Source organism: Sus scrofa, chromosome 2 (genome assembly GCF_054392235.1).
Source record: "Sus scrofa isolate SSC_HxYL_T2T_F1_AM1 chromosome 2, Sscrofa_HxYL_maternal_Yorkshire_Landrace_v2.0, whole genome shotgun sequence".
Classification (NCBI taxonomy): domain Eukaryota; kingdom Metazoa; phylum Chordata; class Mammalia; order Artiodactyla; family Suidae; genus Sus; species Sus scrofa.
Window position 1 is genome coordinate 83,765,548 of NC_139384.1, and position 25,727 is coordinate 83,791,274.

The 25,727-nt window shown below is 45.0% G+C and overlaps 2 protein-coding genes across 7 annotated transcripts in view; one reads left to right on the forward strand and one right to left on the reverse strand.

The window, feature by feature from the left end:
• The window catches only part of SAFB (scaffold attachment factor B), a 33,688-nt gene extending 9,112 nt beyond the window's left edge, over positions 1–24,576 (reverse strand). For 2 of the 4 annotated variants that reach the window (XM_021084024.2, XM_021084023.2), the window contains exons 1-13: positions 24,275–24,576; positions 21,017–21,101; positions 13,179–13,243; positions 12,886–13,092; positions 9,758–9,820; positions 6,965–6,992; positions 5,513–6,023; positions 5,040–5,089; positions 4,132–4,226; positions 2,112–2,261; positions 1,953–2,035; positions 1,490–1,629; positions 1,245–1,333 (exon numbers count right to left, since the gene is read on the reverse strand). In XM_021084024.2, the coding sequence (XP_020939683.2) occupies positions 1,245–1,333; positions 1,490–1,629; positions 1,953–2,035; positions 2,112–2,261; positions 4,132–4,226; positions 5,040–5,089; positions 5,513–6,023; positions 6,965–6,992; positions 9,758–9,820; positions 12,886–13,092; positions 13,179–13,243; positions 21,017–21,101; positions 24,275–24,463 (1,755 nt within the window). In that variant the 5' untranslated portion in view covers positions 24,464–24,576. The remainder of the gene's footprint in view (positions 1–1,244; positions 1,334–1,489; positions 1,630–1,952; positions 2,036–2,111; positions 2,262–4,131; positions 4,227–5,039; positions 5,090–5,512; positions 6,024–6,964; positions 6,993–9,757; positions 9,821–12,885; positions 13,093–13,178; positions 13,244–21,016; positions 21,102–24,274) is intronic. The other 2 variants (XM_085013159.1, XM_085013158.1) reach the window with 1 other exon arrangement.
• Positions 24,577–24,821: 245 nt separating this feature from the next.
• Positions 24,822–25,727, forward strand: part of SAFB2 (scaffold attachment factor B2) — a 34,795-nt gene continuing 33,889 nt past the window's right edge. For all 3 annotated transcript variants that reach the window (XM_021084025.2, XM_085013160.1, XM_021084026.2), the window contains exon 1: positions 24,822–25,132. In XM_021084025.2, the coding sequence (XP_020939684.1) occupies positions 24,947–25,132 (186 nt within the window). In that variant the 5' untranslated portion in view covers positions 24,822–24,946. The remainder of the gene's footprint in view (positions 25,133–25,727) is intronic.

Here is a 25,727-nt window from a genome sequence, read left to right on the forward strand (position 1 = left end):
ACAAGTCTGTTTTATCATTTTATAATCACTTTCAATAAAATAAGGGGAAAATGCTCATGTTAACACAGTAGAACATTTGCACAAACACAGGCAGACCGACATGTAAACTTCTATAATGGAAATGTCAGTCTATAACTGTTTGATGGGGATCATGGCATGCAGGGTGTCCCCAGTCAACTGGCAAGGGTGGTTCACTGTGCCGAGACCATGCAAACCATGGTTTATGCCCAACACCTACTCTCCCTCTGGGAGTTAGGACAGTTGGTACTTGCCTGGAGAGGGTGCCTATGTGATAAGCCCCCAGTAAAAACCCTGGGAGCTAAGGTGCTAAAAGGCCTCCATTGGCAGTGCACTCTCACTGCTGTGGGAGCATCACCAGAGGGAGAGAACACAGGCAGCCTGCAGAGTTCCCTCCAGACACTGTCTGTGTCTTTCCCCAACTGACCTGGCTGTATAGTCTCATGGCATCACCAGAGCCAATCTTAGCTGTGACTACAACTGTGTGCTGAGTCCAGTGGGCCAAGAGTGGATCTTGGAATGGAGGTAGGACCTGGACCCACATCTATCAAAGTTGTAAGGCTGTCAAAAGTTGAATGTATGAATGTCAAAAGCTGTCCATGACCCTAACGGCAGGCAGAGTGATGTGGTAAGAAACCAAGACCAGTATTGTGTGGATTCCACGTTCTGTGGAATATCTGCAAGGAGAGAGAACGTGGACTGAATGAAGTGGAGACGGCCTAGAGGCAGGCTGGAAAAAGCTAGGTGGGTCACAGTGGGTTTATGAATGTAAGAGCAAGGGCTACTGAAATGTTTAGGGCAGGAAATGAAAATGGACTGGTGTTTCCTGATCAGGTGAAAAAAAAGAGCCAACCACTCCCATAATAGAATTTAAAAATGAGTTAAAAAAAAAAGTAACAATTTTTTTTATCAGGACAAATTAACGAAGGAACGCTTTTAAACGTTCTCATTTTTCAATTAAAAAATTCTACATGTTTGGAGTTCCCAGGTGGTACAGGGAGATAAGGATCCAGTGCTGTCACTGCTGTGGCTTGGGTTCAACCCCTGGTCTGGGAACTTCTACATGCTGTGGGTGTGGCCAAAAAATTTTCTACATTTTGAAAAGGTTAACAACTCTTCTCAAATTAAGGTCAAGAATCCTCTAAAACACACATTAAAATAGAAATAAAAGATAAAGGATAAAGGAAGTAAGTGCTAATTGCCCTGGTGGAAAATAAACCACTCACTCTCTCTTTGGATCCTGATGTTTTGACACTAATAACAGGCACACCTTTAGATTTATCCATCACTACAGTCCGCTCAGTTCCTCGACTTCCTACAAGAAGAAAGGAATAAGGTTAAGAAGTAATGCTTCCAAATGAGAAAAAACATTCACCTCCATGGAAAATGAATGTACTTTGTATTGTCAACTAAGCACATCATCAGCCAAGAACAGAACACAAGGCGAAATCTGCACCCACTGGTCAGCTACCTGATTTTGTGGTTCGAGAACGCTCTGAAGGGCCAGGTTTCTGATCATCCTGCTCTTTACTCTTTTCTCCACTTCCATCTTCACTCTTTTTAGCATCATCTTTTCTGTCGATTTTATCTTCTCTCTTAAGGTTTGCAGATCTATAAATAACACCCCAGACATAGAAGTGTGTTAGATATTTAGGGAAACAAGCCAGTGATGATGACAGGACTCTTGCAATGAGCAACAAGTGCTGAGGAGGCTGTCTCTGAGGCATCAACAAGACGGAAAACAAGAAGCCCTGCAAGAGGGACGAGAGTAAGGAAACTGTCTCCCAAGACTGGTGGTGAAATCTTCCTCCAACAAATGTAAAAAAGCAAAGGGGACAAGGCCCTCACAGCCTTCTCCATCTGTGGAGAACATGAAGGATATGAAATGAAGAAAAGGGTCATCTCGACCACAATCCCCTTGGGAAGAGTAATACCTGTCAGCATTGTTGGACTTTTCTTTCTTCCCCTCCCCTTCTCTTTTGTCAGATGTTTTCTTCCCAACAGGTTCATTTTTCGCCTGAAAAAGAGAATCAGGTGGAAGTATTACCTTATTTCCTACATGATCACATCCCTGGAAGAAAACGGCCCCTTACTTTTTCCACTGAGATCATCTTCCCATGGAGCTCTGTTTTGTGCAGGTGGTTAATGCATTTTGTGGCCTCTTCTGCTGTGGACATTGTAACAAAGCCGTAGCAGCGAGCTCCAGGACTCCGGGCATTTGTCACAACCTTGGCGCCCACCACCTCGGAGGAAAGCACACAAATAAGGGTCAGACACAGACCCCAACACTGTGGTTCATACTGCTTCCCTCTGACTGGGATGAGGGCCTGTGGGGGGAGACACCAAGAACAGGTGCCCAACAAGTGGCAGGTTGAGGACTGGAGAGGGTAATGCTAGTGTCTGGCTGCTCCTTCTTCGTCCTGGCTGTTTCTCTAAGGAAGCAGGATGACAGCGTGGAGAAGAGAGGAAAGCGAAGCGGAAGGCACAGTCGTACCAATCTGCCTATAATACTGTCTAAAACATGTAGAGTTCCCGTTGTGGATCAGTGAGTTAAGAACTCAACATAGTGTCTCTGAGGATGTGGGTTTGATCCTGGTCTTGTTCAGTGGGTTAAGGATCTGGTATTGCTGCAAGCTGTGGTATAGTCCACAGCTATAGCTATAAAAAAAGGAAGGAAGGAAGGAGGGAAGAAAGAAAGAAAGGAAAAACTTGTAAAGAAATGATTCAGAATATGGAATCAACTAGGTGGGCGGTAAAGTAGGAAAACATCTATAGAAGTAGATCAAGATAATAGGTTTATAAAGAGAGATCTGAAGAGCAGAGCCTACTCTATCATTAACAAAAACAAAATTCAAGGCGATGTTTCAGGCACTACACATAGATCTTTAAATGCTACTTAATTCTCCCAACAACCGCAGCAGGCTGAAGTGAGGTGTGCCCTTTTCTGGCAGAAGGCAATGCAGTTCAGGAGAGGTCCCATGGGACCAGTGGCCATAGCCAGCATTCATCCGCACTGTGCCACATGGAGTCTTGGCCCCAGAGGAAGATTTCAGAGTGGTCTGGTCCCCTATTCCAGCCACACTAATCCTGCAGTGCACCCAAGACACCGCAGGCTACAGGCTGACATTTCCCTGCTGAGGGCATCCATCTGCTCTGAGGACCACAGCAGAATCAAAAAAGGAAAAGGGTCCCACCTGCATTACTGAGGTCCAGGGAGTCGTGAGTTATTTTGAGAAACATGTCACGTTTACTTTCCCTTGTTAGTTCCTGAACATCAACAACCAAGGTATGATGATGGTTTTCTCTATTATCACTGCTAAACCGTTAATATGAAGAGGGGCCTGTGCTGGCTAAGTCTCACTTGGGAAAAGCTGACTGAGAGACAAAGACCATGGGCCCATTTATGTGGAGGCAAGTCCAGGAGGCACGGGGAGGAAGGGGAAATGAGAAAGAGGAAGAAAAGGCAACACATGGGGAACAGCAGCGGGCACCCGGCAGCACGGCCACCCCTCCGAGACTGAAGAGGGGAAGAGGCAGGTGTGACAGAGCAGAAGCAGCCTGAGCTAGCTGGCTAGGGGTGGGAGCAGGTGGGCAGAGGGGCCCGCCCAGGGCCACCAGAAGCTCTGCTACAACTACACACACCATCGTTAAAGAGGCACCAACTCTGAAGGCTCACAGTGTAGAGACCAGGTCCACAGAGGAGGCAACATGCCCTGGCCACAAAGCTGTCAACAGCAGAGCTGGGGCCTGTATTTGCTCACATCAATCTGGCTCCACAGCTTGTTAGGAATGCTTATCTATGGCTTCACTCCGGTTCTATAATCACTACCATCTCAGGAAAATGCTAACAGCATCTTCCCACCCTGACCTATGCTCCGACCCCTGCAGCCCTCCCAAGCCTCCCCTGGGTTTAAGGTCTGAAACCAGAGAAACGGATTCTGGAAGTTATCAAATCGGAAGTAGTAGCCTGGGATTGGGTGAGGGGGCAGACCCTCCTCAGGCCATGAGCAAATGTGAGCTCAACAATGGCACATTGTCACTCAAGGTTCTTATTTACTAAGCAGGGACAATCATCCGTATGGACTTAAAAAAAAATACTTGCCCTGGTCTTACCTTTCCATATTTGCTGAAAAGATTCTTCAAATCTGTAGCTCTGGTGGTAGAAGAAAGTCCACTGACCCAGAAATTTCTACCACAACTGCTACGACCTATTTCAAAAGAAAATTCTCGTCAAAAACAGGATACCCACAAAATCCTAAGTCTTAAAAAAGCCTAAAGTCACTCCAAACCAGACACTCTCCCTGACTTGTCCCAGATGCCAACTGCACTCAAGGCTGGCTGGAGTGAGGGGCCAGGCCTGCTGTCCTCACGAGACCTTTGGAGCCGCACAGTAGCCTGATGGGAAAAAGAGCAATGCTACTAACTACGGCAAGTTGGGGGCTGCTAGGCCCATAAGAGGGACCTTTAGTCACCACATGGCACTACCTGACACAGTGAGACGACTTTGGAATGTTAAGACAGGCATTAGCTGTGTAGAATCACCTTAGGCATTTCTATTTCTTGCAGAGTACAACCCCTGGTTTTGGTTCTTTTTAAACATTGATTAAAGAGAAATAAGAACCAGCAAAACTTCTTCTCAACCAGTGATTTAATAAAGGGATATGGTGTTGATAAATCTGAAATATCAGGGAACCCCAGGACATCTGAGTCTCAAAGCATTTGCTCCATCTGCAAGTGTTTCTCCTGCAAGGCCAAGGAGTTTACGAATAAGAGGGTCAATCAGGAAGGATGAACTCAAAGCACTCTGGCAAAATCAAGTCTCTACATCAAATCAATGTGTCAACTCTGCCCTGCAACCCAGAACCTGCAGAGTGAAGATCAGGGAACAGAGTGGAAAAAGGCTTCATGACGGGCTCACAGGGTAAGGTGAGGCAAAAACACAATGTACGATGGACTAGAACCAAGCTCCCTGCCCATGAGGCCAAACACGATCCTGGGGAAGGTGCTGTGTGAGGACCTACCCTTTTCCTCCTTGGAAAGCCTTTTTGGATCCGAGTCATCTTCGACAGAACTAGAGACAAAAGACAATGTCACTCCAGCAGGAAGAAGCAGACAGGAAACGAACTCAAAATTATAAAATACGTGCTGAGGTTGCATACCTACCCGAAATTTAGTTCTGAAAAAATGATACCCCGACAAACATGTATTGGAAATCTGACCTAACCATAAGATTTCAGACCCAAAGGAGTTAATTAATTCTGCTGGGCTAAAGATAATTAGGAAGAATTAAAGAAAACAACCATGATAGGTTGAGAAAAGAAAAAAGATTATGTAATCAGTTTAAAATAAACAAAGAGAAATAAAACATTCTTTAGAAGTAAACTACAATTGCATCAGTCTGGCTGGCCAATTGCAGAAAAAACAGCTTATGTGTGTCATTAAACGACCAATGAAAAGGAGATAGCGTCTGGTCTAAAACTGAGAAAAAACAAACCTCATTTTCTGATCAGCGCCCTCACTGGCTGAGGACTCTTTAGGAGCCGGAGGGACTTCATTACAAGCTTCAAAAGCAAACTTCTTCACGTCTTCTTTGCTATCCCTGGGCTCTGGGCTTGAGGCTTCCGGGGGCGCTTCCGCGGCCTCCTCGCTACAGGCTTCCGCGTGCTCTGAGGCTTTACTACTCTGCTCAACTGGCTTCTCTAGCCCTACAGGCTCACAGTCCGTCCTCTCGCCATCGCCTGTCTGCTCCACGGGCTCCCTTTTCACTACCGCTAACAGGGTGTCTGCCTTGCTCGACTGAGCTTGTGCTGTTGACTCGCTGGCCAAATCTAAATCACCCTCCTCCGGATGGGCGCTGCCAAAAAGGTCCTCTTCCTCCGCAAGCTTTCTGTCTGGCCCCACGCTACTTGTATCCTGTGCAAATGGCTGCTCCAGCTCGGAACCTTCTTCTTTTACTGGCTCAGATTTACAAGTTTCCCCCAAAATGTCGAGTATTTTCTCATTTTCTACGGATTTAACAGGAATAGAATGGCACAAGGTTTAATTACCAGGGAAATAAAGCAATCACAAATGCGGAACTGGCACGGCTGCCACACTAACACGAAGAGAACTGCTAGCTACACAGAGATTGGAAAACCCGCGGGTACACAAACTTACACTGGTTACACTACCTGCGCTCCAACCGACTGCTAGAGTAAGCCTCTACGCTACATGGAAGAGAAAAGCATCCCAGAGATTTAACCCCCAAAACCTTCTGGCTGATTCTTGACAGTCTTCATTCTGTCGTCGTTTATATATGACTCTTCCAAATTTAGCTTCCAAAGTCCAAGTTGCTTAACTGAATGTATCACCATTCACTGAACAGCTCAATTTCCAAATTTCTTTGCAATTCTTTTAACAGAACAGTCCAACATGACAACCAGAAACTCTTCCATCGGTGCTCTGAGATATTTGCAGTCCAGAAAGTGAATAGTATTTGTTTTGCAATTCTCATGAAGAAACTCTTTCCTCTTCTGGAATCCAGTAACGTCTCAATGTTTTAAAATGTATCTCCCTATCACTGCCTGCACTGCCTGAATTATAAACCACAAAGTTAAGATACTGCCCAATATCACAAGATCTGTTTTGTGGAGTACAGAGGTATTAGCTCGAGAGGCATGCAAACTCTCTCTACTTAAGTTTCAGGCCATGTACACTTAAAAAGGCATGAGACAGTTTTATCTCACCAATACATTTTGCAAAATGAGAAGGTAGCCACTTTCACAGATCTGGTGATATGGCTGGGTTTCCAATCTCTATGATCCTGGTATGTTTTGGATCGTAAACCTTCAGAACAATGTATACTACAGTAAGGTAACTTTTTTAAAATTAAAGAATTCAAATTAGAGAAGGTGGAAAACTAGAATGGTTCCAAGCCCCCGTTGGTAAGTTTTTCATTTAACAGTACCTGGCTCCAAGGATGGCTCTTCAATTTCCTGCAACAAAAAACATAAATAAGACTGTGCCAGATGGATGGAACCTAGAATTTATTAACATCCAAAACTACAATAACTAGGAGGGGATTTTTTTGTCTGTCTTCTCTAGGGCCGCACCTGTGGCATATGGAGGTTCCCAGGCTAGGGGTCTAATCAGAGCTGTAGTCGCCAGCCTACACCAGAGCCACAGCAACACGGGATCCGAGCCACGTCTGCGACCTACACTACAGCTCACGGCAACACCAGATCCTTAACCAGGATCTGAGCCAGGTCAGGGATTGAACCCACAACCTCATGGTTCCTAGTCAGATTCACTAACCACTGAGCCATGATGAGAACTCCACTAAGAGGGAATTTTAAAAACACAGACTAGGAACCTCACAACTACAACAGGTAGCAGATCTGCTTATTCCCAGAAAGAGCTCACACAGCTGGCATTCTATTTCATTCACCTGAGCCCCAAGCCCTACATCCCAGGCTGCTCTCAATGGGCCTGGTATTCTTGTTTGCCAATGTCTGGTAATATTATCACTTTTAATGTTGATGAACCCATCACATGCTTGTCATCCCTCTAAACTAAACTCTTACATGCATGAAGAGTAGTATTTTCATTTTTCTATTCTTAGGGTCTGATAGAATGCTGATACAGATCAGATAATCATTTTTTTACTTAATTAATGTAGCGTCAGTTTCTAAACATTTGAAAGACTGACCGAAGGCACAGGTGGCCTGACCCCGGTTCTTATTTAGCCTGGTCGTACCACCCCCCACCCACCTGGTCAATCGAGCCCCCTGCAAGATTACACATGCCGCCTCCCTTAGGTCTTCCATCCAACACCCTCCAAGCCAGCTTATTCCTAAATATCCCTGAACCTTTCTTAGCTAGCCCAGTCAATCCACACCACTGCTATTCCTAGCCTACAGCAGTGTTTGGCTTTACTGTTCCCATTTCTACCTTCCACCCCCAACGGTTCCATTGAAACCCCACAGACCCCTGGCAATTCCTCATCATCTAGCTCAGGGGCCACCTCTTCACAGGAAGGTTTGCCCTAACGGCTCCAGCAACTGCTCCACTCAAGGAAGGAACTTTCTCTCAGCATGTGGTCCCTGGCACCTATATCCCCTCTATACATTATTCTGAAATTCCAGCCAAGCACTGACTAGGCCCCAGGCACTAATTTAAGCACCTTACATGCACATATAGTAATCAATCATCACATAGCCCTAGCAGGTTGGTACCATTAGTATCACCCTCCTGTTCAAAAGTTAAGAGATAGGCACAGAGTGGATGACAAACTTGCTCAAGGACACACAGCAGTCCTAAGATTTGAGGAAAGGCTATGTGACTGGGAGTCTGTGCATCAGTCCAGGCCTCTTCTCAATGCTCTGTGTAAGCAGGGAGGGTGGGTCTTATGAGGATGAAGGCCATCCTTTCTTCTCATGTACCTGACCTATCACAGCTGCTTAGGATATATACCCACTGAATGACTGTGAATGGTGGGTACCTTCCACTGGGCACTAACCTGACATTCTGGAAAGCACTTTTCTAATCGTTTATCTGTATTTTTTTTTTTTTCATTTTATGCTGGGAATTGAAGATTTCATACTGAAGGAACTGATCACTTTAGGCAAAACAATTCTCTCCTAACTTTCCCTAGAGAGAATCACATATACGCTCCCTATTTGTCTCTGAGAGGGGCTATTAGCCCATTTACCAGAGGAGCATCTGACCTAGAAAGACACTGGAGAAAATGACAGATCTGCTCCTCCTTTCCCCTGAAGCAGGAATGCACTGTGTCACTCTGCAGCTGCAGAAAGACATCAGCCCTAAAGGTGAACTGGGTTTCACCAAGAGTTCTTGAGATTTGTACCCTCCTGGAGGTTGTGGTTCTGGCTCACTAATAACAAACTGCCCCTGCCCGGCAGAAGCAAATGAAGATCTTGTCTGAAAGCTGACTTCTAATTAAGCAGCATAAGTGATAGGTGACATCATTAAAACAAAAACAAGGACTGACGTAAGTTGACTGTATTTCCATCTCCTCATAAAACCTTCTATTGAAAATTAGCTACACTTTATTCTGACAGTTTATGTCTACATATGCCGAACAAAAAAAAAAAAAAAAAAAAAAAATTCAAAGGAAATTCAAGGTCCACATTTATGCAAATCATACCTGAAAGTCAGTCCACATCTCATTTGTTCTCATCTAAGATTTAATTTTTACACAGATGGTAGTCAAACAGTCAAGGTGATGGTCATCAAAAGAAATCTGTGCACTGAGAAAAACTTCCCAAAGGCAGAACTAGAATCTGATAATCTATCTTTCCCAGCTGTGATTTCAGTAATCTGCCCACCCCCACCCTACTGCTACCCCCTGCCCCTGCATTCTCATCTGTGCCCCATTCATCTCTCCTGGGGACGGAGCGCCCTACTGCTGTCTCATGTCTCACCTAATAGTCTTTCTGCAGAGGATGCCATCCAGAACAGACCTGCCAGGCTGTCTTTCTCCCAGCAATCAAATTAACAAGAGTTCCCCCAACATGCCCTCCTCTCAGCTGTAGGGGGGGAAGCCAAGACGATGAGCCCTTTTCAACAGGCACATATGTATGGGGAAAGAGGAAAGAAGAACCCCCTCTTGAGATGGCGACAAAGGAAACAAACCTTGCTGTGTCTTTTAGCTGGGACAGCCATACAATATCTGAAGCGGTTTTCAGAAACTGTTGTCTAACCTTTGACTCTAAAGTTATTGAGACATATGACAATTTACCTGTAATATAGTGAAGTCAGATGATGAAGTATCTAAATTGTTTATAGTTTCTTTGTCCTCTATCTGTAAAGGGAGAATACAATTTATTACATTAATAATAAGGTAACCTAATAGTACATCTGTTCAATGAAAAGTTACAGCCATGAAAGGTCACTTATGATGAAATCCTAAACAGTGCAACAAGGAATCAAAACAGCATTATAAGATGATTCCACTCACAGATATTGAAAAACTTATGGTCTCCGGAGGAGACAGTTTGGGGGGTGGGGGGATGTGCTTGGGCTGTGGGATGGAAATCCTGTGAAATCAGATTGTTATGATTATTATACAACTACAGATGTGATAAATTCATTTGAGTAATACAAAAAAATGAAAAAAAAAAAGATGATTCCACCTCAACTAAAGAAATGTACATAAACAACATAACTGCAGACAAACTAGGAAACCCATTAAAATGGTATCAGTGTAGGTTTCAAGAGGCAAGACAAGCAAGAAAAACACAAGACTAAACTAAGCAAAAAAAAAAAAGAGAGAGAGATTTCTAATGGAGTAGTACACAGACTCTCTAGGTAAACTGGAACACCAAGTTTGGAGGCTGCTCTTCAAGGAACAATGTCTAGAATCAAGCTGCAGCGTGGATTCTTGGATTTCTGTAGCCACAACTTCCTGAAGCCTGGATGCTACTGATGCTGGGACTGTTGCCCCGGGGCAGCTAAGGCCCAGAGTGGAAAGGCATCTCCAAGAAGCCTGCCTCCTAGTATCAACTGGAGTGTGGAGAGAGGAGCACAGGACTGGTAAAGCACAGGTGACCAATCATTGCCCCACCTGCAGAGGAAGAATAACCAGTATGGTACACTACTATTCTAAGAGGTGGGCTATGCCCAATAAGGTGAGGGATTTCCCAAACATAGAAAGGGGTTTCATAAGATCCTTGTGATCCAACATAATTTACAGTTTGCTATATAAAGCCCTGAATATTGGTTTATTCATTTATTTTTTTAGGGAGGGGAAATATTTTTAAAATGTTTCATAATGAGCATGTACTGTTATTACCTTTATTTGACTAGAAAGCTGCTTTGTACCACCCCTTCCTTCCCTTGATGCAACCCATTCAATGCATGCTTGTGTGGGCACACACTCATGTCAATGACCACCTCCTCTTTTTCTGTCTACATTATCCTGTACCCTCCCTTATTTTCACTTCTGTCTTAGTGATTATTTTAGCACATGTAGATACGCTTAGTTCACTGAGATGGTTATACAGAAGCAATAACCATTACTGGAAATAGTAATCGATGTTACATTAATAGCAGCAGTAACTCTACGATGCTTGCTTTAGGCAAGATACTGCTCTAAGCTGGGGTCAGCAAACTTTCTGTCAAAGGCCAGATAATAAATATTTTAGGCTTTGTATGCCAGATGGTCTCTGTCATGACTACTCTACTCAGCTGTTATACCCAGAAATTGGCCAAAGACAGTTGTTACAAATAGGTATGGCTGTGTTCCAATAAATCTTTGGCCAGCTTAATGACTTTTGTGCTAAGCCAGCAATAAACATTCACCTATTTAGAACTCTCTAAACCTATTATTTTTCACAAAGGAGGCCCAGAGAGGTTAAGTAACTTGCCCAGGGTCACAAAGCAAGTTAAGTGGCAGACCTCTAGTCAATGCCATTAACTCTTTAAACTGCTGCTTCCACCAATTCATAGTTATTTAACCATCACTGATAGACATTTAGGAGCTTCCAGGCTTTTGATGAATGTAATATTTTCTATCAGAGGGAATAAAACAGCCTTAAGAAAAAATAAGCCCATAAGAAAGACCGTCACTGCTCTTGTATTTTTGGTACTCCTTTATAGGAAGCCAATGAATAAGACTCACCAAAAAAAAATTAAAAAAACAAAATACCCTATCTGTATCAAAATGACTCTTTGGTCATTTCTCAAAATCACCCACCCCTTGCCGCCGCCCATTCAAAGACCATAGTCTGCTGTCTCTAGGGATACTGAAGAGCAGTTCTAAAAGAAAATGTAAACAAGTTCCCAGGAATGGCAGGCGTGGGTGGACTGGGAGAGAACAGGGCTTTCTCTCCCCGAGGACGACTCAGGAGACACTCTGCAAAAGATCTGAAGAGTACTACGAAAACAAGGCACCTGCCAGGGACCAATTCCTAGGAATTCCCACAAAGACACCTCATGGCTTCTATTTCTCATTGCCTTTTCTGTCTACCTAACAAACATTCACCCTCACAGAATGAGGTAATCTAGTAAATTAATACCACCAAGACAATGAAGTGTATGAGTTAAGTACATGGGCTCTGGAATTAGCTTGATCTTTAATTCTTATTCTCACATAAGCTGTATGTGGCCTAGAGATATTTATTTACCTTTTTACTTCTCAATGTTATGAAAAACGGAATTATCAGCATCTATATATCATGCTGTTATTAAATAATACCTAATACCTAGCAAATAGAATTAAGTATGGAGTTCCCGTCATGGCGCAGTGGTTAACGAATCTGACTAGGAACCATGAGGTTGCGGGTTCGATCCCTGCTCTTGCTCAGTGGGTTAAGGATGTGGCATTGCTGTGAGCTGTGGTGTAGGTTGCAGACGTGGCTTGGATCCCGTGTTGCTGTGGCTCTGGCGTAGGCCAGGGGCTACAGCTCCAATTCGACCCCTAGCCTAGGAACCTCCATATGCCGCGGGTGCAGCCCTAAAAAGCAAAATAAAGTAAAATAAATACAACATCAAAGCTTAGTATTAAAGATTGGCTAAGAGGACCAACAAAAGAAAAAGAACAACTTTCAACCTCTGCTTTGGTATTCTGAAGGCATCCCAGCTATTACACCACAGAGCAATCTCCTATAACAGGAAGGTCTAGAACAGTATCTTTAAAAGGTTTAATGATGCCTTAGACAAATAGATAGCACACACCTGTGTATCTCACAAGATACCATCTTTCAACGAAGCAAAGTATGTTTTTCAGAATCATCTGACTTTCACATGTTTGTGGATTAAAGCACTATTCTACTGAACTGGCATTAATATTGGACTTATTATCTGTTAAGATATTTGAGGAGTTATTGCATTCAGGGTACATTCTAGAGACTCTGCCGAGTTACCTACAGCATGTTCTTGAAGCTGCTCAGGAAGCTCTTTCATTTCTCCTTCGACTAGCTCTCTACTATCAGACAGGGACTCTGGGAGATTATCAGCATCTTCGTCTTCCACACAATCTGCAACGCTTCCATTATCGATTTCTGCTTCATCCAACACACTGATATCCATCATGTCAATATCCTGCAAGTTCTCTAAACTGGTCTCAACATCCTCCTGTGACAAAACAAAATACAACCATCAGATGACTGTCATGGATCCACATACCCAACTGATGCACTGATAAGACCACACACATATACCTGTCCATCCCCAGAATTTTCCTCTAGCCCATTATCTTCCACACCCTCTTCTTCTGGTTTGCGCCCTGGAAGAATAATTTAGAGCATGAGATCAACAATATGCATTTTCCAGGAGTGACAACTTTCATGTTCATAGGCCCTACAATAAGACACCTAAAACACCCGTGGCACTTCCCAGTTTAGGAACACCATAATTTCAGAATGGTAAGGCCTTTCTGGATAAGGCAGTGCCCTCTACCATTGCCAAGTAGAAGAGGTTCTGTTCTTACCAACTAGCTATGGGAGCATGAGGAGCTGGAAATGGATTCTTAATAAGAGGCAGACCAGACCTTTTTCAGGCCCACTCTTTTTAAGTGGCTTTGATTGTGAGGTAAAGAGTATCTCATACAAATGTACTGCTCTTTAGATAAGAAATGTGGAACATTATTTTCCCTCAGAGACGACGACATAAAACATAAAGCAAAAAAGAAAAGTAAAAGAGCCTTTCATAATACCACTTGGTTGGCCCTTGGGCTATCATATACTGTCATATGTTTTCCTCCATTTCAAAATCTCTTCTAGGAGTCCCAGCTGTAGCTCAGAGGGTGAAGGACCCAATGTTACCTCTGTGAGGATTTGGATTCAAGCCCTAGCTTCACTCAGTGGGTTAAGGATTAGGCATTGCCACAAATTGCAGCACAGGTCACAGATATGGCTTGGATCTGGTGTTGCCGTGGCTGTGGCACAGGCTTTAGCTGCAGCTATGATTTGACCCGTAGCCTGGGAACTTCTGTATGACACAGGTGCAGCCATAAAAATAAATAAATAAATAAATAAAAAAAAAAACCTCTTCTAGGAGTTCCCACTGTGGTACAGTGGGTTAAGGATCTGGCAATGGTGCAGCTATGATGTAGGTCGCAGACTCTGCTTGGATCTGGCCTTGGGACTGTGACACAGGCTGGCAGCTACAGCTCCGATTTGACTCCTAGCCTGGGAACTTCCATATGCTCTGAGTGCAGGACTAAAATTAAAAAAAAAAATTAGTAGTAATGGTCACAAATATAAAGAAAGTCTTAGGAACTGTTGCAGACTAAAGGAAACCAAAGAGACATGACACCTGAAGGCAATGCATGACTCTAGATTTTTTTTTTGCCTTATGAGTTATGAAAAATACTACTGGAAACAAATGACTAAATCTAAATGAGGTTTAAGGTTAGACTTAATATTACATCAACATTTCAATATTAACTTCTTGATTTTGGTAAGAAGTTCTATGTCCTTGCTTTTAGGAAATACTGAAGTATACAGGGGCAAAGGGGCACATGCCTGCAACTTATTCTCAACAGTTCAGGAGAAAAAAATACATGTACACACATATATGGAGAGGAAGAGAGAGAAACAGAGGGAGGAAGGGGTGAGGGAGGGGGAAAAGAAAAGGACAAAGTAAACGCAATAAAATGCTAACATCTAGGTGATCTGGATTCTCACATGGATATAGGAGAATTTCTTGTATTATTCTTGCATCTTTCCTAAGTAAGAAATTATGTCTCCATGCAGTTCCTGCAGTGGCACAGTGGAAACAAATCCGACTAGGAACCATAAGTTGTGGGTCTGATCCCTGGCCTTGCTCAGTGGGTTAAGGATCTGGCATTGCCGTGAGCCACAGCGTAGGCTGCTGGCAGCTGTAGCTCCAATTAGACCCCTAGCCTGGGAATCTCCATATGCTGCATGTGCGGCCCTAAAAAGAAAAAAAAAAAAAAAAAAAGGAAGGAAAAAAAAAAAACCAACCAAGAAATTATGTCTCCTAAGAAAAGATAAGCTGTACATTCATGTTTCTGTGTGGATCTATGCATTCATTTATTTTGGCTAAAGACACATGAGTAAAATAATTGGGTTGTACTTGGGTGAATTTTAATTTTTTTATTTTTTCGTCTTTTTGCTATTTCTTGGGCTGCTCCCGCAGCATGTGGAGGTTCCCAGGCTAGGGGTCTAATCGGAGCTGTAGCTGCAGGCCTACGCCAGAGGCACAGCAACTCGGGATCCGAGCTACACCGCAGCTCACGGCAACGCCGGATCGTTAACCCACTGAGCAAGGCCAGGAACCGAACCCACAACCTCTTGGTTCCTAGTCGGATTCGTTAACTACTGCGCCACGATGGGAACTCCTGAATTTTTAATTTTTGAAGTATGTGCCAAATCTTTCCCCAAAATAGTTGTCTAATTTTACTTACTCTATAGCGGTATATGGGAGTTTGTTTTTATCTTTGCACCTTTGGGGGGGGAGGGAGCTCAATTGCGGCATGTGGAAATTCCCGGGTCAGGGACAGAACCCATGCCACATCAGTGACTCTGCAGTGACATGCCGGATCCCCAACCTGCTGCACTGCAAGGGAATTCCAATCTTTGTTCTTTCAATAGTTTTCCAGTATTAATAATCATTTTAATTTTCATCTACTTGATAGCTAATGATGTTGAGTGCTTTTTTGTTTGCTTTTTACGGCCACACCCGGGGTATATGGAAGTTCCCAGGGGTAGGGGTCAAATCGGAGCTATGGCTGAAGGCTTACACCCCAGCCACAGCAACGCCAGATCTGAGCCGCATCTGCGACCTACACCACAATTCACGGCAGCACTGGATCCTTAACCCACTGAGCGAGGCCAAGGATTGAATCTATATCCCCACCATGGATACAAGTCAGATTCTTTTTTGCTGTGCCACAACAGGAACTCCAAGTTGAGCATTTTTTGATGAGGTTATCAGCCACTTATATATCTTATCTTGTGAAGAATCTGTTCAAAATTTTGCCAGTTGTTAAAATGTATCTGATGATTATTTAAAAAAAAATTACGGTAAAAGAAAAACAACCCAGCAGCACAGGATCAAGCAACAGCTTAAAAAACAAACATGCAGACTCTGCTTTTTCAATTAAATTACTTTGCTGATAATTACTTTAAAAGATTTTTGGAGTTCCCATAATGGCTCATCAGGTTAAGAACCCAACTAGTATCCACAAGGATGCAGGTTAGATCCCTGGCCTCACTCAGTGGGGTTAAGGATCTGGTGTTGCCACAAGCTTTGGCGTGGGTCACAGAATGAGGCTTAGATCTGGTGTGGCCGAGGCTAGGGCTCCCATTCGACCCCTAGCTTGGGAACTTTCATGTCGTGGATGCAGACCTATTAAAAAAAAAAAAAAAGATTCTGCTATACAAAGTATTGGTCTGTAAAACTACTCTGGAGGAGATTACTTGAGGTTTGATTTCTAGGATTCTGATTAAACAATCAGATTTCAAACCATTTTGGGTCTGTTCAAACTAGTCAGGAAAAAAACCTTTTTTTTTGCTTTTTAGGGCCGCACCTGCTAGGGATCTAATCTGAGCTACAGCTGCTGGCCTACACCACAGCCACAGCAATGCAGGACCTGAGCCATGTCTGTGACCTACATCACAGTCCACTGAGTGAGGCCAGGGATCAAACCTGCATCCTCAGGATCCTAGTCGAGTTCATTAACCGCTGAGCCACAAAGGGAACTCCTTCTTTTCTTGATAAAATCTAATAACATAGTTGTAAATAATTCAGTATAACTTATAGGCTTGCCCTCTCAAATACCAAAATGTACTGTAAAACTGCAGAACAGAATTAGACCAAGCATAAGAAACCAGACACAAAAGAGGTTTTTCTTCCTTTTTTCTTTTTTGGCTGCCCCATGGCATATGGAATTCATGGGCCAGGGATCAGACCTCAGTTACAGTTGTGACCTAAGCTGCAGCTGTGGCAACGCCAGATCCTTTACCCACTGTGCTGGGCCAGGCTGGGGAATCAAATCTGTATCTCAGCACTCCCAAGATACTGTCAATCCCGCTGTGCCACAGCAGGAACTCCCAATTGAGTTTATATTGAATGGCTTTTTTTTTTTTTTTGCCTTTTTTAGGACCTCACCATGACATATGGAGGTTCCCAGACTAGGGGTCTAATCGGAGATTCAGCTGCCGGGCTACGCCACAGCCACATCAGATCTGAGCTGCGTCTGCAACCTCCACCATAGCTCACGACAATACTGGATCCTTAACCCACTGAGCGAGGCCAGGGATCGAACTGGCAACCTCGTGGTTCCTAGTCAGATTTGTTTCCACTGTGCCACGACAGGGACTCCTGAATGGTTCTGTTTTAAATAAAATGCTAGAGCAAGCAAAACAGGGAGTTCCCATTGTGGCTCAGCAGTAAGGAACCAGACTAGTACCTATGAGGATGTGGGTTCAACTCCTGGCCTCGCTCAGTGGTTTAAGGATCCGAGTTGCTGTGACTGTGGTGTAGGCCAGTAGCTGCAGCTCTGATTCTACCCCTAGCCTGGGAACTTCCATGTGCCGCAAAAGCAGCCACTAAAAAAAAAAAAAAAAAGACAAAGCCAAAGTAGAATGACCCACTCGATAATATAATACCATTTATTTATTAGCTATTTTTTAGGGCACAGGGAAGTTCCCAGGCCAGGAGTTGAACTGGAACTACAGCTGCCAGCCTACACCACAGCCACAGCAACACCAGATCCAAGCAGCGCCTGTGACTTACACCACAGCTCACAGCAATGCTGGATCCTTAACCTACTGAGTGAGGCCAGGGACTGAACTGGTGCCCTCGTGGATACTAGTCAGAGTGGTTTTTTTTTTGTCTCTTGTCTTTTTAGGGTCTCACCCATGGCAATATGGAGGTTCCCAGGCTAGGGGTTGAATCGGAGCTGCTGCTGCTGTCCTACGCCAGAGCCACAGCAACACCAGATCTGAGCCACCTCTGCAACCTACACCACAGCTCACAGCAACGCCAGATCCTTAACCCACTGAGCGAGGCCAGGGGTTGAACCCGCAACCTCATCGTTCTTAATCGGATTCGTTTCTACTGCACCATGATGGGAACTCCCTAGTCAGGTTTTTTTTTTTACCACTGAGCCACAATAGGAACTCCACAATACTATTTATGTAAAGAACAGCCACAATAAGCTACACAGATGACGCCATAATTTTTAGTGGGTCCATATTTAATGTATACTGTGAGCTTTTCAACTGGCTAGAAATATACTTTCCAGATTCCTAACATGATGACCTTTAGGAGGCTGAAGCAGCACCTGGATTTGGGGAGTTGGTCATAGGGACTTTTTATACTTTTTAATTTTTAATTAAAAAATTTTTTTTTGACTGCTCCCATGGCATGTGGAAATTCCCAGGCCAAGGATAGAACCCAAGCCACAGCAGCTACCCGAAGCACTGCAGTGACAATGCCAGATCCTTAACCCATTGCTCCACAAGGGAACTCCGGGCAGTTGCAGCCGTAAAAAGACACACACACACAAGTCTAGAAACCATATAGAATAGATTGACTGACCTGCCTGTATTAAAAGATTACAACTTTAGTGACCAAAACACCACAAACTAGTTACGTCAAATGACAGACTGGGAAAAATTAAGTGTGACACTGTATAGAGAGCGAGCCTTCAAAAGACAACAACTAGGCAGAAAAATAGGCAAAGGACATGAAAAGGCAGTTCAGAAAACAGAGATGGTCAATTATCAGAAATAATCTAATCTGTGAATAAATATTAAATGGAAGCTTTACCTGTGGAAAATTCAGATAAATACAATGAAATTTTTTTACATATATGAAGCAACATTAAAAAAGAAAAATATCGTGTTAAGTGTGAATTTTAAAAAAATAGCCACCCCCCCATAATGTTAACCACTACAGCCTCTAGGAAAGCAATTTGTTAGTAGGGCTTTTTTTTTTTTTGGCTAAACCCATAGCACTCGGAATTTCCCAGGCCAGGGATTGAACCCAAGCCACAGCAGCAACAACACTGGATCCTTAACCCACTGAACCACCAGGGAACTCCTGTTAGCTATTTCTAAAATAAAAGGTACAAATCTTTTGACTCCAGAATTTTACTTCTAATAAGTTAACAAAATTATATGCCTTTAGCAAAGATATCTCTGGTTCATGGCCGAACTGAAAACTAGAAATGCCAAGTGAAAACTGGAACAAACCCCAGTCTAATAACAAGGAGATTTAAGAGCTCAACTGTAGTATAATAGTATGAATGACTACTCAGCTGTCAATGAGGTCTTTTTATTTTCAGCACTATGGAAAAACGTCCTTAACAGGATAAGTGAAAAAGGCACATTAGAGAATACTGTGTAAGTAGAACTGATTTTTTTTTTTAAAGAACAAATGTACACAGGTGTGTGCACATCTTTCTTTCTGCATGTATTTTCAGAAACCGCATACACACAAACAAACCTGGGAAAATACGGCCATGCTTTTAATAATGGGTTGCCTCCTGAATAGAAAGGAAGGAATTTCAACATTTTACTTAGTGCGCATTAGTATTTCTAAAAACCATTTAAACCTTTCCTTTTTTAATAGGAAAATGAAAAAGGAGATCCACAGGATCTATTTTTCTCTCTCCATGACTGCCTTTCTCTGTTGATTTTTCAGTACTCTTTGCCTTGGCAAAAACATTTATTTGGGCAAGGCCAAAAATGCATGATGTACTATGATCCACAGAACTGACTTTATTCCAAAGTGAGGTCACTGACTGCCGTTCTCCCAGAGCTTCCATACTGCATGGTGCAGTCAACACTGGTGCCTGCCTCTTAGATATTTCACGCCCAATTCTTCACCACTGGCCGGGTGAAAGTATTTCATTTTGTTTTGGGGCCTGAGCAATAAAAAGTTCTCCCATTACCAAGAAAACTTTCAGAAGAACCCAAATGCCTGGTTTTAGCTGATTCTTTCTAAAAACAGTAGCTGAATGGCACTGAATTCAATTAGTAACTCAATGAGTAAATCCTAAGTATGAAGAAAGACAAGAAAGATGCAACCCTTGTCCTCAACAATCTAATTATGACACAAAGTAGGAGGACATAAGCATTAAAACCCAAGCTAAGGCAGTGTAAAGGACCTAAGGAGAGAAAAGGCGCTACTGGTGGGCTGAGAAGCTGTTCTTGATGAACTAGTACTTGAATGCAGACAGATGGGGAAGAGTGGGAACGTACAAGCTAAGGCCCAGAGGGCTAAGAAAGTAAGTCATGTGTTTAGTACCCGGTAAAAGATAAATGTAACAGAGGAAAGTGGTTGGGGAAGAAGTGGGAAGGGAAGATGGGGCAGATGGTGAGGGTCATTAACGAACGCCATGTAGAATCTTGCTTTGATGTGGCAGGCAGCTTCTGAGAGCAATGTCTATAAAGTGACAACTCACTCTGTTTTGACCAGGTGGTATTTAAAAGCAAGGTTATCTTCTACAAGTCAGACTGGTCAGAGACTTAAGTAATACTTTTTTTTTTTTTTGGTCTTTTTGCCTTTTCTAGGACCGCTCCCGCAGCATATGGAGGTTCCCAGGCTAGGGATCCAATCAGAGCTGTAGCCACCGGCTGACACCACAGCTATAGCCACCAGATCTGAGCAGCGTCTGTGACCTACACCACAGCTCAGGGCAATGCCACATCCTTAACCCACTGAGCAAGGCCAGGGATCGAACCCGCAACCTCATGGTTCCTAGTCAGATTCGTTAACCACTGAGCCACAACGGGAACTCCCATCCTAAATACTCTTGACTTTAAAAGAAGGTTAAGGGTCTAGATAAGCAAGGGCTGCTGAGAAAACTACAGAGGAAAATGAGTAGAGGTGTAAACAACCCTTCCATCTTCTGAATTTCCAAGTACAATGGAGATAAAATATAGTGTAGGGATCTTGAAAGAAACTGCAAACCTTTCAAGGTCCTTTTTAAATCAGGGCAGTCCAGAGGCACATTAGCAAAGAAAGTCAGATTTTTCAAATAAACTCCTAACATTAGCAATGCTTATAAAATCTGCAATACCTTTATTGGATCTCTTTGATGTCTTCTTATTTCCTTCAGAGGTAATTTCAATTTCATCAGGATTACCCCCTTCATCTTCAATTGCCTAAAGGGAAGACAAAAGAAAAGTTCATCCAAAAAGGCAGCATCCAGATTTGACTTTCACAGAAGCTGATCTGGAATGGTCCTTTTCTCGCCCAGTCTATGTTGGCCTAAGGTCTCTGACCTACCAGATCTTAGGCGGGTTTACTTAGTAGCTCTGAGTTTCTCTTTTACTGGGAAAACGGGACTAATTAAGCAAAGTCTTTACTCTGGAAGGCTGTTGTGAAAATTCTTTTACTTTTTTAGGCCGTGCCCATAACATACAAAGTTCCTGGGCCAGGGATGGAACCTGCACCACAGAAGTTAACCAGAGCCACACAGCAGTGACAACACCAGATCCTTAACCCGATGAGACATGAGTGAACTCCAAGAATTCTCATTATGCACATAAAGCAAGCACTCACCAAACCTTAGGCTTTTATTTAATATTATCACCACAGTCTGATTCATCTTGTTCCTAGGCCCAAAAGAACTCAGAAAGGAAAAGGCACACTCTCCAATTATGTATGACTTCACTCAACAATGTGCTGTCTGACCCTCCCTGACCCCCTCTCCCTGCCATGCCTGTACTCAGCACCGTCAGGACAGAATACTAACACTCACTGGCTGATTTCCTGCTGTGTGTGGCCTGGGATGGGATGTGACATGTACTACCTCATCCTATCACACATATTTATGACTGACTCCAAAGGTCTCACTCTCAGCCACTAGGGGACCTGTTTCATCAGATACAGAATTATAAGGCTCTCTAGGCAAGTCTCACCTCCCACTCCAAAAGCCCACTGTTTACTTGAACAGCCCCCACTCATGCTCAGCACTGTGCCAGGCACCAAGGAGGCACTCTGGAGAAAAAAAAAATAAAACTGAACTTGTCAATGCTGACATCCTGAGATACCGAGTTTCACATTTATATTTTGTTAACCCTTTCTCTACCAGACTATCCTGTGAACAATAGTTCTGTTTAAACCCATTTCAAAGACTATTTGTAAACAGCTTCAAAGATTCTCGGGAGTCTCCCAGTCTAAATTTAGAATGGGGCTAGGGGGCTCCATACCTACTCTCTACCAGAAACAAAGAAAATCTCTCCCTTTTCTCTGAAGCCAGAACCAGAAGACTGAGTTATCTCCTGGGATCAAGGAAAGCACAAACAGAAAGTTCCTCACCCTCTTCCTGGGGAAAGAAGATTCTGGAACACCAAGATTCTGGTACAAGAACTACCTCAGACAGATGTACCAGTTTGACCCTCAGTGTATCTCTGGGTGTAGTGTTTATAGCATCATCCCTAGGGGGGACTATAGGCTATGACTGATTCTTTTGGGCCTCAGCAAATTACAGTTTGTGTGTTCCCCCACCTTTCCCTCTTTTGCCCTTCCTAAAAAAAAAAAAAAAAAAAAAAAAACAAAGGAACGAAAAACTAGATGATAGACGTAGAAGAGAAAAACATCAGTACTCCCAGATTTGCTTGGGCAGAGTGGCAGATAGGTGTGTACACTCATAGTATTTTTGTAATTTGAGCACATCCCTAGAAAACGGAAAAGGAAGAAAGATGGATCTATCCCCTCAGAGATGCTAGTGACAGAAGATTTCTGAAGTCACACACCAGTCTCAACCACCAGCCTGACAGGAAGGTTCAGTGCCATCTTATCAGCATTGCAGGCTTGTAGACTAAGGGAAAAAGGATACCCCCCCCCCCCCAGTTTGGCTTTGTTGACAAGAGGTCCTGGAGGCTACTAACGACATGGATGGGGGGGCAGGGGGCGGTGCCTTCAACCCTCATCCTGCTTGCATCTTTTCCAGGTAAACATCTTAATCAAATGCCTAACCTGTCTGAGTAAAGGAAGTTAGTATCCATACTGAAAGAAACACAGGCTTTCTGAGTTAGACCCAACTGACTCAAGGGAAGTAATTCACCACTCCCAAGCCTGAGCTTCTCAACCAGATAATAGAAAATAATCCCCATTTCCTCTAAATAGCAATTAATAAATAACCCCCCAATCCTCAGTTGTTTGGGAGGCAGGAGGGTGGAATGAGTCACAAACCGCACCGTCTGGAGGGCTTGGGGGTGGGGTGGGGGGTGTTGGATTAAGTGGCAAGGCTTAGCGATTACACGGAAGACCCAAGACAAGTGTCTCTAGGTTGCAAAAAGGCAAAGAAAGAAGCCACAGGAATAAAGCAAACCATAGGGTGAAACAGAAAGGCGCCAACATTTACTTAAACTCACTGCTCTTCACACGCATCCCTCAGAACCCCTCAAGACAGGGGTTAGAACCACCCTCTGCCGCTTGCCAATATCAAACGGTGGCACAGAAAGAAAAGTGACTTGTAACAGCGATCCTACTACCTCTGAGTGTTTACATGTGCTAGGCAACACGCCAAGCCTGTTTCATGCCATCTTACTTAATCCTAGCACGGAAGAACTATTACTTTCCTCTTCGAACACAAAAAGAAACAGGATCGAGAAGGGGTAGTAAATGTCTTCCATGCCCAAGATCAGGCCCCTGGGCCTGGCAGGGGCCTGATCTCTCCCCAACCCTCTATGTTCTATCTCGCGATTGCTAACTGCACTTCCCTTTGCATGCTGTGTCCCCGAGTCCGTGCTGGAAGGTCCCTAAGCCGTTTTTTCTCTCTCTTGGAAGATTTTTTTCGGAACGATTACTTTAACAGTTCATTCAAGGCTTCTAGGCCATAACGGATCAAGGAGCATCTATCTTCCCAAAGGAGAACCGCGCGGCCCGCACGGGCTCAGGGAATCAGACGGCTTGGGTTCAAATCCCCACCTCCCCACTCGGGTCGAATGACCTTGGCCCAGTCCCCACGCCGCGGAGGAAATGAGGATTTCAAGGTTCCGCGTCCACTTTCGCAGACTGGGATGAAACCAACCAAAAAAAAAATCCCTAAAAAACAGTGAATGATGCGGAAAACACAGGCCTTAGCCGATGTCACCCGTCACCCCAAACTTCCCCCGTTCGCTTCCCCAGTCTCGCCCCGATGCGACTCTAGACTTCGAACCTGGAGCTCCCGCCGGAGCCAGAGAGAAGCCGGGAGAAGCGCTGAGCGCCAGGCCCAAAGCAGGCCGCAGACAGGGCCGGGGGCGGACCCCGAGGCCAGGACGCCACCGTCGTGGCTGCCGGGGTCCCCCAACCCACTTCCTGCCCACCCCCAAGGCCCCGGCTCCACCTTTTTGAGCCGCTCCATCAAAACGCTCTTGTTGCCGCTCGAGTCCAGATTCCGTTTCCTCAGCTCCGCCCGCAGATCAATCACCCGCAGGTCGCTGAGGCGCCGCGTCCCGGTCTCCGACGAGGCGGAACTCAGAGCGGCTGCGCCCGCCGCACTCGAATCGCCTAGGCCTGACAGAGCCTCCGCCATTCCAGGGACCCTGGCTCCGCCGCCCACTTCACACAGAACCGGGCAGGATTTATCTCGGCTTCTAGCACAAAATGGCGCCGCCTGCGAGGGAACCGCTCCAGCCGCCCCGGCGCGCCTCGCTCCTGCGCAGGCGCACCCGGCGCGGGTTCGACGCTCCCGGTCGCGTCTGCCCATGCGTGGTGAGAGACTTGGGGAACTGCGCGCAGGCGTGTTGCGTTTTGCTGGCCTCCCGCCGCGATCAGCCGGCACACATGCGTACTGCAGTTACGGCGCCTGCGCGTTGTGCCGGGTCACGTGCGTTTGGTCGACGCGCTAGCGTGCTTGCTGCTAAGAATCCCGGTAGGGGCCGCACGCATGCGCTGCCGGAAAAACTGGGCGGGAGGAAGCGAGTGCGTTTTCCTCGCCGGCGGCGCCATTTTGTGTTCAGAGCCGCTACTGCCGCCGGCGGTGTGAGGAGTAGGTGGCGGAGACGGGGTGCCCGGGATGGCGGAGTCTCCGGCAGGGTCCGGTGACTCGGGTTCTGGCACGGCCAGTGTCGTCTCGGGCGCTTCAGAAGCCGGGACGCGGCGGCTCAGCGATCTGCGGGTGATCGATCTGCGGGCGGAGCTGAAGAAGCGGAACCTGGACACGGGTGGCAACAAGAGCGTCCTGATGGAGCGACTCAAGAAGGTGAGGCAACCAGGGGCCCTGGGGTGGCGCAGGAAGCTGGGGCACGCCCCCGAGCGGGCCTGTCACCGTGACTCCCGGGCCCGGGGCGCCTCCGGCCCGCTTCTCGTGGCCGAACCCAGCCCGAGCTGTCAGGGACCGCGGGGATCCGGCTGTGTGACCTTGGCTCGTCACCGCTTCTCTCTGTGTCTTACCTCCTCCTTTTTTTCTAGTTAGTCGTTTCAAGAGCGCTGAAAGCCCACTATAGCTGCAGGGTGGCTTCTAGACTGCACCCGGGGTTTGGGTTGGAGACTGTTTGTGTGACCTTGGACAAGTGCTTTCCGTTACTTGCTCTTGTTTCTTGTCTTGGAGATCCAAGAGAGAAAGATCCTTTGAGGTTTTCTGTCTTGGAGAGGTTTTCTTTCTTGGAGATCCAAGACTGAAGATCCTTTGAGATTTCTCGGGGTGGAGGGTGCTTTGCTGGGTCCTGCCCCAGGACCTTTGTTCCTCCCTTGCTTTTCCCCCGGACTGCTCCTCTCCCAGGTCAACAACTGTCTGGCGCCTTGTCATTTTGGGGTCTGAGATGTCGAGTCGCCGACCAGCCTCCCTAAGTTCTGCT